General features: G+C 33.4%; 1 protein-coding gene across 1 annotated transcript in view; it reads right to left on the bottom strand.

Moving 5' to 3' along the window:
* Nucleotides 1–242: 242 nt before the first annotated feature.
* LOC129960796 (zinc finger protein GLI3-like) overlaps nucleotides 243–17,117 on the bottom strand; it is a 121,078-nt gene continuing 104,203 nt past the window's right edge. Inside the window, exons 8-15 of the mRNA XM_056074444.1 lie at nucleotides 16,221–16,460; nucleotides 15,922–16,071; nucleotides 12,399–12,563; nucleotides 11,443–11,703; nucleotides 8,505–8,681; nucleotides 4,429–4,576; nucleotides 3,219–3,335; nucleotides 243–3,138 (exon numbers count right to left, since the gene is read on the bottom strand). Coding sequence (XP_055930419.1) covers nucleotides 1,208–3,138; nucleotides 3,219–3,335; nucleotides 4,429–4,576; nucleotides 8,505–8,681; nucleotides 11,443–11,703; nucleotides 12,399–12,563; nucleotides 15,922–16,071; nucleotides 16,221–16,460 — 3,189 coding nt within the window. The 3' untranslated portion in view covers nucleotides 243–1,207. The remainder of the gene's footprint in view (nucleotides 3,139–3,218; nucleotides 3,336–4,428; nucleotides 4,577–8,504; nucleotides 8,682–11,442; nucleotides 11,704–12,398; nucleotides 12,564–15,921; nucleotides 16,072–16,220; nucleotides 16,461–17,117) is intronic.

The following is a 17,117-nucleotide window of genomic DNA, read 5'->3' as shown; positions in this document are numbered from 1 at the left end:
TTTTTTACTTTTAAAATTATACTGTTTACATTTCGCTTCACATTGATAAGTATGTAAAAACTGACACATTACATTTAATCCTGGAATGTTTTCCAACTTACAATGAAATAACAATCATTCAAACAAGCACTCGTTAAAAGAAATTTATTTTAAAGAAACAGATGTCGATTAAACAGGGAAAAAAACACTTTAGAAGTATTTTTCGATTTCTTAACAATATTTATGTTTGCTCAAAATGACAATTTCTTTTAAAAAAACGGTAGAAAGATTAACAAATCGCAATAGAACAATTGGTAAAAAATTTAAATTCAATTCTAGTCTAGGATATAACATCGTATCACAGTCAAAGTGAAATTTCTATAAAACATAGCTATTAAAAATATTGCTGATCAGACTATGTAAAGTACCAATTATAAAATAGTGTCTTTCAGACATTCAAAGCATCACATGTTCGTAAAAGTATGTATATGGGAATGTAATTGTTAAATACATGGTATACAAATACAAATGTATATTTCTATTTACATATTTCTTATAAATTTGTGAAGCAAATTACTAAAATATATAATACATATATTTCATACTTCGATTTAAGTCCCCACAGAAGTATAAAGGTTTCAATTAGAGTAAGTTTTCATTTTTTGAAACATCGTTATCTTTTACATCGCTATCTTGTTTTAAAATTCAAATATATTTTTACACAGTTGTATTTATAAAAACACAATATAAGAAAAAGAACTATGCATATTTCTTTGTTTCTCAGAAAATTTTATGTACGTCAGACAGAAAATACAACATATTATAATAATTACTAAAAATTATATACAATACCATAAATCATAATTTGACATTAATTATACTATTTTTTTAGATTACTCCTTTATATTTTCAATAAACCAATATAAAAATGCTTTAATATCGGTATTTTCTTTTTAGATTACTTCAATGCAAGAAATCCAATACGGAAATACTTTCCTTAGATATAAGTTCAAATTCTAATTTCATACTTCTTAAATAGAGAGATTTCTAATTTTTATAATTAGCACAAAGAGTAATGCAGACAATGAAGAATTTCCAGTTGTATTTTTTTATACACATATTATTTGATTGAAACCAAAATAGTGGAACTATTGAGTTCATTTCGTCACGATAAAACTCGTTCCTGTATTTTTATATAAATATGTATCTATACAACAATATAATAAAGTTACTGTAAAAGTTTTAAATACTTCGTTTCTTCCATTAAAGATGATAAAATCGAATTCATATCATTAATAACCATATTAGATGTAGGCAATAACGATTGAGTGGGATTCAGAGAAACATTGGGAACATTATCTGTAACATGACTCACAGTGTTTTGAAAACTAGTATTTTGATTAGGCACTGGCGTGGTTCTTTCTTTCGGAACACTATTAGCGCACGAAACACTTACTGCTTCTGTTTTGGGAGGAACATAGTTTGGTTTTTCAAAATCAGTCTTTTCACTTTTAGGTAAAACACCTTCTAGAGAGGCACCATCTACAAGTTGAGAAGGAGTGTTTTGCTGTGGCATGCAATGAATAACATGACTGGGCGAAATAAAATGTGAATTATTATTTCTGCTTGGAGCAGTATTGCTTGAAAAACAGTGATTTGGAGGTATATTTTGTCCAGCGCCACAATTTAAGCATTGTTGGTATTGATGAAAGCAATTTGGATTTTGCGGATGTGATCCTTGCTGGTGGTGCATATTATAATTTGGTGAAATTTGTTGACACTGGGGTTGAATGCCATTTGATGCATCACACATTTGAGAACATTTGTATCCAGTTTGCTGATTAGAAAACTGGTGAACTTGCTGATAGTTGCAGTAAACCGGTGGAGGATGCATTGTTTGAGAATCGATACAATTACCCATGGAGCACCGATTTTCAACAGGAGAATGCATATGCATATTGTTAGAACTGTACTGTGGTGTAATCTGGTAAGCTGGAGGATTGCTGTAATGTTGTTGATTGCAGTAAAATGTATTCATTCCATGGGTTGAACATACCTGGTTCTGGATGACTGCTACAGGCTGAGAAGTTTGAGTATTCCAGGCTTGTTGAGAACAATGATTGATCAAATGTTGACTAGCCCCTTGGTGACATGATTGAGGAATGTATTCATTTTTGCAACCATTTGACTGATAGTTCACAGAATTCGGATTAAAATTGTTTTGTACATCATTGCAATTTATTCTATTTGCATCGTGGTTAATGCAATTCGATGAATTCATATTGATGTGATGTTGCGTTGTGCAGTTCTGGTAAAAAGTGTTGGGAACTGGTAAATGATTGCAATAAGAATTAGGAAGGGGTGGATTCTGCTGAGGATCCATTTTGCAATTAGAGCAGCAATCAGTTTTAACGGGTGACTGAAAAGAATTGTGGTTCGGATAAAAGCTTTTACTACTTTCTACTTCTTGCTGAGATACTTCGTTCAGATAGCTTACAACATCATCTGGAAGAATCAAATCTTTGTTGCAATCCAATGTAACCGAATCTGAAATATTTTTACTTGCATGTAAATCTTTTTCATATATGTTATTTTGATTCCAATCGGTATTTTGATTACTGCATACATTTCGATGAGGCAGGAACTGTGGGTTGCCTTGCATCGGTGTAAAGCGATCATTTACATTCGGTTCAAGTTGTTCAGATGTACATAATTTTGGATCGGTTTCAGAAGCTTTCATTTCCTTATGGCAACTATTATAATAATTCACAGCATCTTTTTGGTCTATCATGGGAGCAGGCGGAGCTATGTTTTGATTGTCATCACATTTATTGACCGGATTTGAAGGCATACTGGTAGGACATAGACCATCTGGTTGCAAAGATTTTATTTTTATGGAACTTGATGGAGATAACCCATCAATACTGCTTACTTCACTCGAACGACAGGATCCCCAAAGAGAAATAGGATCACAAGATGATGGTGCACTGTGCATACTTTGAGTTGTGTAGGAACCTTGATTACGTTTGCTTGTGTCTTGACTTTGAATGCTCACGTCTGATGACATGCTACCATAAAATGTACTTGTTGAACTTGTGCTGTTTTGCCTTCTTCTAGAACCAGCAGTCTTGATCTTGGTTTGATCAGTAGTTGCACAACCTGTAAAAGTGTAAAGAGGGTTAAGTTTTCTATTCTAAGAGAAGAATTTATTCAAGTGTGAAAACTGAATAATACTATACCTAAAGTTTTCGAAGGTGAGAGATTTGTGTATGTTTTCTTTGTTTCAACATCTGAAGTTTTAGATAAGTTATTTGTCTGTGATGGTTCTACTGTCTTGCAACTGCTTCTTTGGAAAACTGCAAAAGTTAAACCCATTTATAAAGTAATGAAATATGCTTCATTTTCAACTGGTAAAATAATTTAAAATCTTAAATCAAGAGAAACCATGAAAACAAATCGTAATTTTTATTTTTAGAACATTTATCAATAGCATCCTAATATTAAAAATGCGATATTCTATCTAAATTTAGAAAGAATAGGTATGATTTTGCAAGTAGTAGATGTTAAGACGACTTGTACAGTGGAAAAACAAATTTAACTGCGATGATGACAGCAGAAACGTGTCATTAGAAGCCTTAAATGACTAAAAAAAATATTCAACACTAATTTGTGTCTGAATCGGAATCAAAACTTATGCATGGTATCTATTAAGTTCACGTGCAATTTTCAAAAGTGTAACTTTCTATGAATAAGTGATATAAGGAATCTGTAAAATATTAATGAGCTTGCTACCTCTGTCATTTTTTCCAACTCAAACTTTATTTTTAGAAATTTATATTGAACCTCAAACCTTATATTGAAGAACTGCTTGTTATTCAGAACAACTGTGTGCACATAGTTACATTAAAAAAAATTTTTTAGTCGATTAAACAAATGTTACTACTACTGTCGAATGCAGCACCTAGTGCGCATCAGCACGAGTGTTCTCTTCGAGTTTCTCGTATACTTTGTCCGTAGGTCTTGCATTTATATTGTTATGAATTTTCGTCTTCTTACTGATCAACCGCATCCCCCCAAAAAATTTATACATATCTACAATTTGAATGTCTATCCTATAATAATGAGAAGAAAGTAAAACATTGTACCACTCAGTAGTTCCATATCTAGGTGACTATCTAGGTTTCTATTTGGAAAAAAAATCTAAAGAAACCCTTCAAAGAATACAGTTTAAATTCGCACGAGGCCAATGTCAGCTTTGTAGTCATTTTTATGAATTCCTTCTATCGCATATATTTACAAATTTGCATTTATTTTTAGGAATACTTGAATTTCCTAACCATCTTGTATAAAAATTCATGTTTCATAATTTTAAGTTCGTAAAGCTACTTTGAATAGTTGCAATTATTTGCAAGCAGTAGAAGTCTCTATTTCTTAAAAAAAAACACTTACTTCCTTTTGGCAATTGCAATTTAGGAAGCCAAGATGTTTTGGATTTGAAAGCTTTATGAAAGCCTCCTTTTCTGCCTTTCAAAAATCCACTTCCTTCATTCCCACTGGATGTAACAGCACACATGACGGCATTTATATATTCATCCTCCTAGGATAAAAGTTGAATACAAAAAATTGATTATTTTGAATTTTAAGCAATCTCTCTATTTTCTCTATATCCCTAAGCTACCAATGGAATTGCAATAATTCATTCTAAGCATACTAAAATTAATTTAGAAGTGAATAAGCTATTTTCTTAAATTCGAGCGTTTATTAAATCCGAATACTTTTAACAGAAGTTATTACGAAATTAAGCATCTCTAGTTATGGTATGAATTTATGATCTCTAGTTATGGTATGAATTTATCAAAAAATAATTCCTTAAATAAAAAAGTTTTGGTCATGAAAAATTTAAAAAAAAAAAAAAAAGACAGCAAAAGTTTCTATTTCAATTCATTCAAAAAAATCCTTGAATTTTGAGGGGTGTATATAAGATTTATGTATATATTGTAAAGTCTCGATCCAAAAACAGGTAGCGATATGATCAAATTTTTTTATTTACAGCTTTATTACATAAAAACAACTCTTTCTAATCTAGGTTAAATGAATGATGCTATTTACAACACGAAAATTACACAAGAATAGTTCCTCGAACCATTTCGAAGGAAACAACTTTACAAGAACAGCTAACAGGCTGTTGGCGTCTTAGGCTACTCCGGGGGTAGCTCTCGTAACCCACCGAATTTTCTTCGGGTGGAATTCTACGCAGAAGTCCGATTCACACGAAGCTTCTCCTCCTTGGTTCACACGAAGCTCCTCTCCCTGGTACACACGAAGCTTCTCTCCGTCTTCTTCGCGAGTGGTAGAAGTTGAAGGAGAGCCCGCTTCCAACAGAAGCTATCTCCTGTAGATGGTTAGAAGGTAGAAGAAGTAGACATGGCTTCACATGACTGCCGTGGACTTGTTGACTTCGAGCGGAGCGGTCCGAAGGACCGTCCTCTCCAGTTGCAAGAGAGAAATGAAGCATGGCCGGGTGAAACCCGGTGAAGCAGAAGAGAGAAGGGGAGTAGGTGCGGCGGTGTCCAATCAGGAACGATTGGCTGGAGGGGTGTGGGTGAAGGGAGTTGTTGACATTTTCTTGGAAGTTATCGGAGCCAGGTGGTGGATAGTCTATTGTCTGTGGAGGACGAATCAGGAGCCTGTTTATGGGAGGTGGGCGGGTGAGTCTGGACTTGAGAAGTGCGTTAAGGAGGATCAGCTTTCTTTCATCTTTGGATTTAGTTTCTTTTAATTTGGCTGCAACTGTTAGTAATCCGGGAAATTCTTTCAGTAGGTTTCTTATTTCTCTGAAGGCTTCAAAAAGTTCCTTCATCTCCGGGATGCTTATTTGAGGGTCGTGGGCTTCTAAAGTTGGGGTAGAATCAGGTAACCGTTGTTGGCGCTGGGGTCTCTGTCTGGGTGCGGGTGGATTCTGTGCAATTTCAGTGACTTTTTCAGGGGTAGTATTTCTATTTCTAAGGACGTCTGCAAAGGATCTTCTATTTCTGGGTGCTGGGGCTGTAGTTGGATAGGCAGGGCATCCTTTCCATGAGGCCAGATGTCCGGTATCTTTGCAGTTAATGCATACAGGCTCTAGTATTTTCTCTTTCTGTGGGCATTCCATGGTCATGTGCTCCCCGTTACATTTAATGCAGCGCGGATTGCATCTGCAATTCCTAGCGCTGTGATGGAATCCAGCGCATCTGTAGCACATCGTTGCTTTCGCTGGTCGCCTGTAGGTTTCAATTTTTATTCTAATGTAGGACAGGTGGCTGATATTGTAGATGTTATTATAATTACCCGTTTTCTTGACTTCTACCAGGAAAATGGGATAGAGGGTCTTGTTCCGATAATTTTTAAGCTGGGAGATGCGACCAATATTGAAATCTAGAGCTTCCAATTCTTGTTTGATATCGGTGATGTCATGATTGAGAGGCAGCCCTTTGATGACGATTTTGATGGGTCTCTCAGTAGGGTCTTCCGTTAACACATATTCTAGCTTCTTTTCGCTCAGGTACTCGAGGATTCCCAATCTGTCTGCATCGGTGCTGGGAGTGATTTTGATGAATCCATTATAGTAGGTATTTTCTGTGTTGGGGAATTTTCTATTAATTTCTTGCAAGATCAGGTTGTACCCGTCTGATAGCTTTAGATGTATGGGGGGAATTTCTTTTCTTAGTTGCTGAGTATCCTTCTCGAGGATCTGGAATTTGTTGCAGATGGCTATGTCTGGGTTTTCAATGGTTATTTTTCTTTTCGCCGCGTGCCTTTTGTCAATGGGTTGGAAGGGCTGTTCGATTTCCACATCCATCTTTGTAGGCTTATCCTCGATTTCGGTGGTATGTTTGTTGCATTTCCTGATGGGGCAGTATCCTAAATTATCTAATTCTTCTTCAAGGTCCATGATGTCAGAGAGTATTTTTGCATAATTAGGTCTGTTCTCCTTAGATGCAGATGCAGGTGTCATTCCTGCGTGAAGCCTATTTATCTTGTTCTGAACGTTTTGGATTTGTACGCAAAGGTTATTATCCGCATCATGACTACTTCTGCTACTACGATTACTCGAGCAACTGCTGGAGTCATCCGAGCATCCGTCACCTTCCATGGCTGGAGACGAATTGATCTCCGTCTTCTTCCGAAAAATCTCACCTTTTATTTTCCTCTCAGACTCCCTGTTACCCAATCATCGTTCAGAACAACCTCAATCGTCTCTGGTCGCCCGTGGGAAAATGTCCATTGATGATTCACCCTCCACCATGGGAAAAATGCAGGACATCTGGAGTGTTTGACACTGTCGCCTTTCGAAGACACGATTTATTTCCCTGGGAAACGCACGTGTGGTTCCTTATCTGGATTAGCACTAAATGGCCAGATGACCGTACTTAAAAGGAGGGTCTTCCATTTGGCAATCTGGAGGCACTTAACACTGTGGGAGTTTCGTTGATGAAGAATGGCCCGGAATGTACATTATCGAGTGTGGGAAAAAGGAATGTCACAGTGGTCACCCAGGAAGAAGCTGAATCATTACAATATAAACTTCCCGTTTTGAAACAACACTAGGTTTATTTTGGGACGGACCCACCCTAATTTTGAACCGAGGCCAGATGATACCTTTGTATTTAAAAGAAAATTTGTTAATTATTTTTTTATTTGAGAATAAATTTATTTACATATTTAATCCTTTGATACCGTAAAAGGAAGGTATTAATAAAAGGGGGATAACCACTTGGTTTGATAGCGCATAAAAACGATGGAAAAATAAATAGGAAAAACATGTTTATATTTTTGCATGCGACAATGGGATAGATTGGATAAATCTAACATTTTTAGCATTGGGTTTATTCTGTACAAACAAGATAGAAAAATCAATTGGTTTTATAGTGTCAGAATGCGATAGAAAAATAAATAAAAAAAATGTTTATACTTTCGCTTCGGAGGAAAGTCTTATCTAAGATAAAAAGTTTCATCAAAGCTCCAGGGGTGAAAGTCATAAAGAGTTTTGTTTTATGTAAAAATCTAATTCTTTTGGTGATCATTCCAAAACACAGAGGAATAAAAACTTGTTTTAGAAAGATAATTTCTTTCAGTTGTCATTTCATTTGTAATTCAGAAAGGAGAACCTTTGAATCACAATAACTATTTTAATTCAATGAAATCAGGCTCAAAACTGAAAAATTAATTATAATAAATGAATAACAAACCCAGATAGAAAATTGTTTGAAATTTTGCATAATCCAATACAGAAACGTTTAAATTAAAAAGATATAGACATTTATAGATTATGGTAGATAACATAAATTCTTGAAACACTCTGAAAAAAAAAGCTTTAAATCTGTGTTGATAAAAAAAAAGTTATTGAAAAAGAAGCTCAGTTTTCTCGAATTATACCAAACATTTTGAATCAACTTGTCAATCTGAATGCCACCAATTCTGCATGCTTGCAAAATTTTAACTCACAAAAATTAAAAATTCCATTAGTCAATAATGTGATAACTTACCTCCCCATCAACGGAACCATTAATTTCCCAATGCTGAGCATCTCCATCAAAAACTTCTCCTAATCCACTTGTGGTAGAAACACAATTGTCACTAATAGGAACATCCCCCACCAGTTGAAGATTTTCTGAGCATAAACCATTAGGAGTTCCATTGACTGTTCCTTGCTGATCTTGCTCCTAAAGGTCAAAAATAAACAGTTCACTTAGCATGAAGTTATTATACACAGACCTTGGTTTGAAGTACTTTCTTATTAAATAGAATACTTCTATAGATTATTTGATAGAAAATATTAAAGAATCACGTTTTCAAACTACACTTCTGAGGGGAGATCTCATAACTACAAACTCAGAACTGCTGATGATCACGATATCTGAACAGACATAGTTCCTTTAAAATAGCCACATTACATTAGCGTGAGATCATCTAATACACCATGGATGTTTTATCATTCATTCAGTCGATATACAAAGCAAATCTTTGGTGGAATCGAGTTTCGAAGTCACGGTCTAATAGCGTTGAAGCCATCTTTGTTTCGAGGTCATCGAGGCCCAATAGTGCAGAGAAGAAAATGCAGCATCTAAAATAAATTCTAATTTTTCATCATTTAATTCTTTATGAAGTTAATGGTGTTTTAATGGGAAAATATATAATTAGATTCTGCACTGTAAAGTATAAAATCATGAACTATTTTAGCAAACATCTAAATCCATAAAGTTGTTTTCATAAGAGCTAAATCAGATAGAAAAATGAAGCTTTCGCTAACAGAAGGAAACATTTTACTATCTATCTGTTAAATTAATCAGAAAAAGTCATCATGTAGTATAAAGAAATATACATCAGCTCTTAAATCTAACTGGATAGTAACACCACTATCTAATTCATGCATCAGAAAATAAAAAGAAAGCAGAAATAAATAAATTTAACACTACTCTGTATAAAACAATAACCACATAATGTTGTTTTTGGAAAAACACTATGATTATTATTTTCTCAGGGTAATATGTCATTTCTGATAATGTAATGGAATCTAAGAAACAATCTCCCTGAAACCACTTTAGGATCATTAACTTAACACAATATCATTAGAATCATTGAGTTAACATTAGTCATCAGCATTAGAATCATTATATTTACATTAATAAACATCACGGAATCTTTATATTAATACTAAATTTCATCAATATCATAATCATATTCAGAATGATTTGATTTATTTTAATGATGTAGCTTTCTATGTAGTATAAAATTGACTTGGCTATAGCATTAGTGGTTTTTTCCCCTTCTCTTTCTCTGCTTAGATTACTATAATAATATTAGATGTGCCTATCTAGTCGGGCTATTACCCTGTTAACAATACCTCAGTTATGATTGTCACAGATAAACTAACGAAAGTTGTGAAAGAAAATCTAATGCACATTGGGAGAGTGCTTAAGGAAAAAAAATGTTATTTGTAGTATACTTTAGATGTAAATATACAGTTACATTAAAAATTTTCTTTTTTTGCATTGGGATCTTCGCTATTCCTAATGTTCACGAATATTCAAACAAATAATAATTACTAAAATGAGTTTGAAACAAATCGCGATCCACTAACGGAAAGAAAGACATGACACAGGCTTGAAAGAAAAGAAAAAAAAGCTGTACTTCATAAAGTAATGAATTTTGCCAAAATAGACATTGAGAAATATAATAAGTATTATTAAAGAAATAATTAATTGAATAAATTTATGCAAGTGTTTGAAATATTAAAAATGTTGCTGAATTGTTACTTGAAAGAAAATTAATCGATCTCAAGAATGATAAAATTCGATTCCAAAAACGACGAAATCCGGGCCCGCGTTTCAGAGGAAATGCAATGCCAAATAAAAATAAAAATTACGCTTAAAGATATTAGCAATATCTTACGACTGTAGTAAGACTAATATGAATTAGCAAACCTCAGGTTGTAAACCTTTCGTGCAATCCAACATAAAAGGCAGTAAAATAAAATGCTGAAGTTTGCGGCCCCATAATAACATAATATTCACGAATATTGAAATGAAAACGATTAATTAAAATTATATTGAAACAAATGGTGATGTACTAATTGAAAAAAAATGCATTGCCAAATAGAAAGAAAAAAAAAATGCTGAATAGAAGAAGAGAAGAAAGACTCAGCTCTTCCGTATGCACGTTCATAAACATTTTCGGTTTGGTTTGGTTTGGTTTGGTTAGGTTATATTAACGTTCCGTTTAAAGCAACACTAGGGTTATTTTGGGACGGACCTCGTAATTTTGAACCGCGGTCAGATGACGAGGACGACACCTGAGCTGGCACCCCCCTCTCCACACCACACCACACCAGCGGAAGGACGTTTGGTCATGACGGATTTAACGTGCAACTGACCCCCTTACACGACGGTTCTTCGGTGGAATCGGGTCACGAACCTGAAAGCCCTCCGGTTCCGAAGCCGAGACCTTACCACCAGGCCACCGCGGCTCTATAAACATTTTCGGATTCTGTTTTTAGGGTTCGGATAAAATGCAAGCTTATATAATAAAAATTAGTTGCTATTTATACTGGATTTCATTATTCGCTCACATTAAAAAAAAACACGCCAAATCAGAAGTTAATGTTCGTTTCAGGATTCCGAGACCAGCACTTTTCGACGATTATACTTCGCTAAGAGCGGGCAGTTATTACGCCTCCTAATTTCGCGAAGAACCTGAATACACTCTGTTGCTAGACATAAACATATCCCTTCCTCTTTCGTCTCACTCCTGTTTTGACGAAATAAACGTCTTCTGACGCACGCGCAATAGAACGGAGGATTTCCGAATCCGAGAATGAACAGCAGTTAGAAGCCAAAACAACAATGACATTGGTAAAAAAAAAACTTATATAAAGAGATTAAAACGGCAATATAAATCTTCTGATGAACTTTAAATAAAATATACCTTCACATTCAGTGCGGCAGTGGGTGGCCTCTCTGCAGAAGATTTGAAAGCTTCCGTAGCATTCTGTGATGTTTCGTTTTTCCCTTTTTCTCGAGGGCTGTGGTTTTCTTTCGATCGACGAGAGCTTCCGTCTGGATCTTCACCTTTGTGCTTCTTCTTAGCATAAAATTCAGCCCCGTGAACCGTTTTAACGTGCTTTCTCAGAGAACTCGGATCTGTGTAGCGTTTGGTGCAACCTTCGGCTCGACATACGTAAGGTTTCTGAAATAAAATCATTTCAAATTTCACCAAACAAATCTTTGAAAAGTAAGTAATAAATAAATATACATATAAGTATTTTTACAAGTGTTTTTTAACTGTAAGAGCGCAACTTTCTTCAAAAGAAATGAGGGTAATTAGTCTCTTAATTATATTTATTACTTAATGAAGATTTCTACCTCAACTTGAAACTAGTCACGCTTCGAAAACTCGAATCGTCGTTACAGGGGCAAGATTATTCAGTATTTGTAAACATAAGGACGTCGTCTTAGCATTAAGATTTCTATAAAATTTGTTTAACGCTTATTTTAAAAAGAATTTCCTTTTAGTTATCATTTTTTACTAATTAATTCTCTTATTTCGCATTTTTTACAACCACCAAGGGGTCGGAAGTTGATTAAAAAAACTTTGATAAATTAATTGAAACACCAATATAAAAGGAGTAATTTTTATCTTGCTAACTGAATTATTAATAAAGTAAAATACTGAAAGTATTTAAAAAAATTTTTAACAGATTAATACCATTTTTAAAATATCGACATGTCTTCAATATTTTTTTATAATTCAAATAAAATATAAGATATAAGAATTGAGATATAATTCTAAATATCATAATTAATATTTAAATATTCTTATACCTAAAATTTAATTAGACAGAAAGAAATAAAAGGAAATATTCATAATTTTTCATAACTCACAGCATTCGAATGAGTTCTGTTTTGATGTTTTGCTCTGTCTGATGCATTACTAAATGCTTTCGTACAACCGGGAAATTCGCACAGATAAGGCTTCTCTCCTGTGTGGGATCTAAGATGGGTCTTTAGATTTTCTAATCTGGAATATGCCTTGAAGCACCCTTCAAACTAAAAAACATAAATGAAAATAAATCACTTATTTTTTGCGTAAATCATTTACAAAATATATAATATATGAAAAAGATCATTATAATAACCATGTCATTCAGAAATTTCGGTTATATAGTTTAGAATATAACAGAAATAGGTAGTTTAGTTACAGTGACACTTGAACTGGCGGCCTTCTCTATAAACTCATCATCGGCTGGGCATTCGATCCCGTCGGATTTAACGTGCACCATACTCAATTAAACGGAGTTCTTCAGTGAATTGAGTCATGAACTTGAGACCCTCTGGTATCGAAACTCAAATCTTATCACATGGCATCTGTGGTTCACAAAAGTCGATAAACATAAAATATTACATTGTCATCGAATGATGTTTTAGAAAAGGGTGAATTATTTTTTATAGTCGGCTAGTGGTTATACCAAGCATTGCTCGGAATTAAAATACTTTTACGTATAATTTGAAAAATAACCGATTTTGTATAAATGACTATTAGGCACGTAATCCTTTTATTATACAACACGATTGACTACCCTAATTCCATAATCATTTGCAATGGCTTGAAAATGAAGAGTATGCCAGTTCTTTCTTTTAGCTCTTTTAGGTATCGTGAATGAATTACATTATACCTATAAAAATTTCAAAAAGAAACAGAAATTTGAAAAAAATAGTGTTAGAGTGATCAAAATCCTATTGTCACGGTAATTCAAGATATTTTGGATCAAATTTCAAAAGAATTATAACAATTGAAGAAAGGATTGCACATAAAGGAATCTGGTATTACTGAAAAAGTAAAATTTCGAATTTGAAGATGCTACAAAATGGCTTTTTGTGAAGTCATTTGCTTCGAAGTTACAGCAGAAAAATAGCAACATTTCGGTTCATTTCTTACTAACTTAATATTTATTTAAATTGTGCACTTTGAAAAATTGACTGTATTCTTTTTCTTGTCTCAAAAAATAAATGTGTAATGTGTGGTTGAAATCGGCCTCATTGTTTAGATAGAGATGTGGAACATACATAAATTCATAATCATAATTACTTTTATTTATATTAAAAGGAAGAGTCATCTTTAGGAAATGTTTAATAATAAAAAAAATATCTCGGATTTTATGCTAATTAAAATATATATTATAATTACAAAATCATTTTCTATTTTTAGAATCATCTTCTCCGGTTCACCTGTTGATTACACATACTGTGAGATCCGCCCCGCTACTTAGTTCAACAATTATTTCTAACACAAACTTGAGGAACAACTCTAAGGGATTCTCATTCATACGGTTTCTTATATATCGTTTCAAAGGTAATTCCCTATTGTTCCACATATATTAATTATCTCTAAAGAATTCAATTATCATCTGGATATTTGATGATAGCGAGTTATTACCATACGATGTTTTCAATGATGTATTTACGACTAAGCGGCTGATTAGAACTGCAAAGTTGAAAAGGAGTGAAAGGGGATTGATTCTTTAAAAAATGATATGAATCTAGTTGCCAAATAAATAAATCAATAAAAAAGGGAAATTTTATGAATTATAAAACAAGAAGATAAAATCATTTTGTCAAGTATTATTGGTCTCTTGCCTATTCATTTCATTGCTTTCACTTAGTGATTGCAGCATATAAATATCAAGCATTTACTTTCATAAAACTATGTACAAACAGGGAAACCGCGCAGTCATGAATAAAAATTAACCTGAAATAAGTCATTGGCACGTTGATTAAGTTAAAGATGTGAAATTAAATTTGATCAGTTTTAGTAGAATGTGATCTCAGGCGATTAATGCACAAACACTAGAAAATCGAATGCATATTTCGGACGCCTTTTTCCGACCAATTAAACCCAAAATCAGGCACAGAGCTACAATTATAGTCACAAAATCACATACCAAATTTCATATATTTAAGTCATTGCGTTTTTCAGTTATCGTGTTTACATGCTTGTGAAAGTACAAATCGAAAGACGCTCAATTCCTTGATGGATTTGGTTCTAAACTTGACACCTGTCTATACTTTAGATGTCAAATTTGTGTATCAGATTATATTTATCTAATTCTTTATGTATTGAAATTATCAAGCTAACATATTTGGACAACCAGACTTACAGACTTCCTCTGAGTTGATTTTGTTTACAATTTATCAGAAATCTACAAATTTGGGATAGATACCATATACTAAATTTCATACGAAGAACTCAAAGCGTTTTTGTCTATCTGTCTGTGAACAGAGAGACAGACAGAATTCCAAAAATGTGTTTTTCGGTCTCAAGAATGTTTTAAACGTGGAAATTCGTCAAAATCTCGAGTTCGAATATTTTGACTATTACAATATTTTCTTTTCATATACGAGAAAATAAAAATGTACAATATAATTTGCTCATTACTTTCCTAAATGGAAATAAATCTTCCATTAAATGCTAGCGTCTTTTGTACATTATCTTAATTATAGTAGAGGCGATATATTGACTGACGTAGCATAAAGCAAAATGTAAATTCCCTAGAAATGTCGCTACATTCACATCTTTGATAACGACTGCCAGGCATTGTTTTATAATGCTTTTAAGTATTTAAATTTATTGGCAAATATTATCTCGTGTTTTAATAAGAAGAATTATTTTCAAATAAATATTGCTGGCTATTTCTTTTCAATTTCCTTTTTTATTTTCCATCTATTTTAAGATGTAAATCATAAAATGAATCATACAGTTTTGGATCATACCACTAGAAGGGCCACACTTTAAATTTGGGGATGAAAAGTTGCCATAAAAGTATATTAATTCTCACTTCCTCGGAGAGAAGAAATGATGTGGGGTTGAGCTATCGCCGTACTGATGTCAGATCGAACCCTTAGAGAGACGTGGGAGTATGGATTGCACCGTTATAGAGACCATTTTGTGTTCATTTCAGTGCCTGACTACGCTGTCGCGGCAGCTTGATCTCCATATTACCCAGGAAGCATCAGCATGGGGATGTAACTTTTCTGGTTCTGATTATGATGTAAATTAAGAATAGTAGATGCAATTGTTTATATTATTAAACAAATTTGTGTGACAGGAATGATTAGAATATTCTACAGAAATCCGGATATTTCTAATAGGTTTTTTTTTGTAAGTCATATTTCAAACGCATGTCTAGTATAATTACAAAGTACGGTCATATTTTGTTCAGCGAAAATCCTTTCATTTCTTTGCCATTAAAAAATTATTGCGATGAAATAATTTGAAAATAGTAGATTCTTAGAAGGAAATAAATCACTGAAAAGTAAAGTGCAAACAAAAAATGCTATTTAATTGAAAATAATGCTCTCGAACACTAAAAAGGAGCGGGGAACACTAAAAGGGTTTATGAAAGCTTACTGTGCATTTGTGAGGTTTCTCTCCAGTATGTCTGCGCATATGAACAACCAGCATGTATTGCGCTTTAAACGGCTTTTCTTCCCTGGAGCAATCTTTCCATCTGCACACGAACGCTTTTTTGTTACTGTGTATATGATCTTGACATATGTGCTGAAATCAAGAAAAACGAGAATTATAAAAATATGAACATGGGTCCCCTTGTTAGACTGACAAAGATGTTACTTTTATTTAAGATACATACTTAAGAAATTGAAAATTTTAAATCATATAAAATTATTTTCAAATATGCATTATATTACCTTCACCAAATCTTCTTGAGTTGGAAATTCGCGCTCGCATTCTATCCAGTGACAATTAGTTTCAATGAAGTCTCCTGGTTCATCTTTGATATCGGACGTAGCATCTTTGTCTTCATCTACCACCGTACCATCCCCAGAACCACGAGGAGCTGAACTTCGCGAATCTTTCGAATGTTTACCGGTACTTGTTCCATGATTTGCCAAATTGTCAGAAGAAGCATTGTTGTTAAGCACAGAATCCTGTTGGTAAAAGGCATAGTAATTACGCAATTCAAGAATAAAACTTCTTGCTTCAAGAAATTTGCAAATCAAATCCTGAGCGCATGCTATCAAAAAGAAATATGAAAATTTACTTTTATAGTTTAGATCATCTTGATTAAGATTTCTTTTACTAATAAGAAAACTGATAATGCAGTTCCCGATAGTGTTTGTTGAAACTGAATCAACAAGCGTCTAATAAGATATCATAAATGTGCATTTTCTTTCAATTACTTTTGCCAAGGCAACTCATCTATATCATATTATTTTAAAAGATCTAACAAATAAATAAATAAATTTCATTTGGATATATATGATTTAAATCGCTCGTAATATGCTTCTTGATATTTCTACGTACATCAGAAAGGAGGGGAGACAACGTAAGCTTCACTATTAAAACAAATGCAAACTCAGATGTCTATAGCCTATAAAAAGCCTATAAAAAATGTGTTCATAGAGAAGTATTTCATGACTTTTTTCACTTGCGACCGCATTTCAGCAGAAAAAATATTAATGCTGCCGAGAAATAAGAAAGTCTAAATCCAAGTACTAATTCATTGCATGGTATGAGAAACTTTATGTGAGTTATTTATTTCGCCAATGTGAATAAATTCTAAAAGCTGAGATGACTTTCGTAAT

Source organism: Argiope bruennichi, chromosome X2 (assembly GCF_947563725.1).
Source record: "Argiope bruennichi chromosome X2, qqArgBrue1.1, whole genome shotgun sequence".
Taxonomy (NCBI): domain Eukaryota; kingdom Metazoa; phylum Arthropoda; class Arachnida; order Araneae; family Araneidae; genus Argiope; species Argiope bruennichi.
This window is presented reverse-complemented; position numbering and strand designations above follow the sequence as displayed.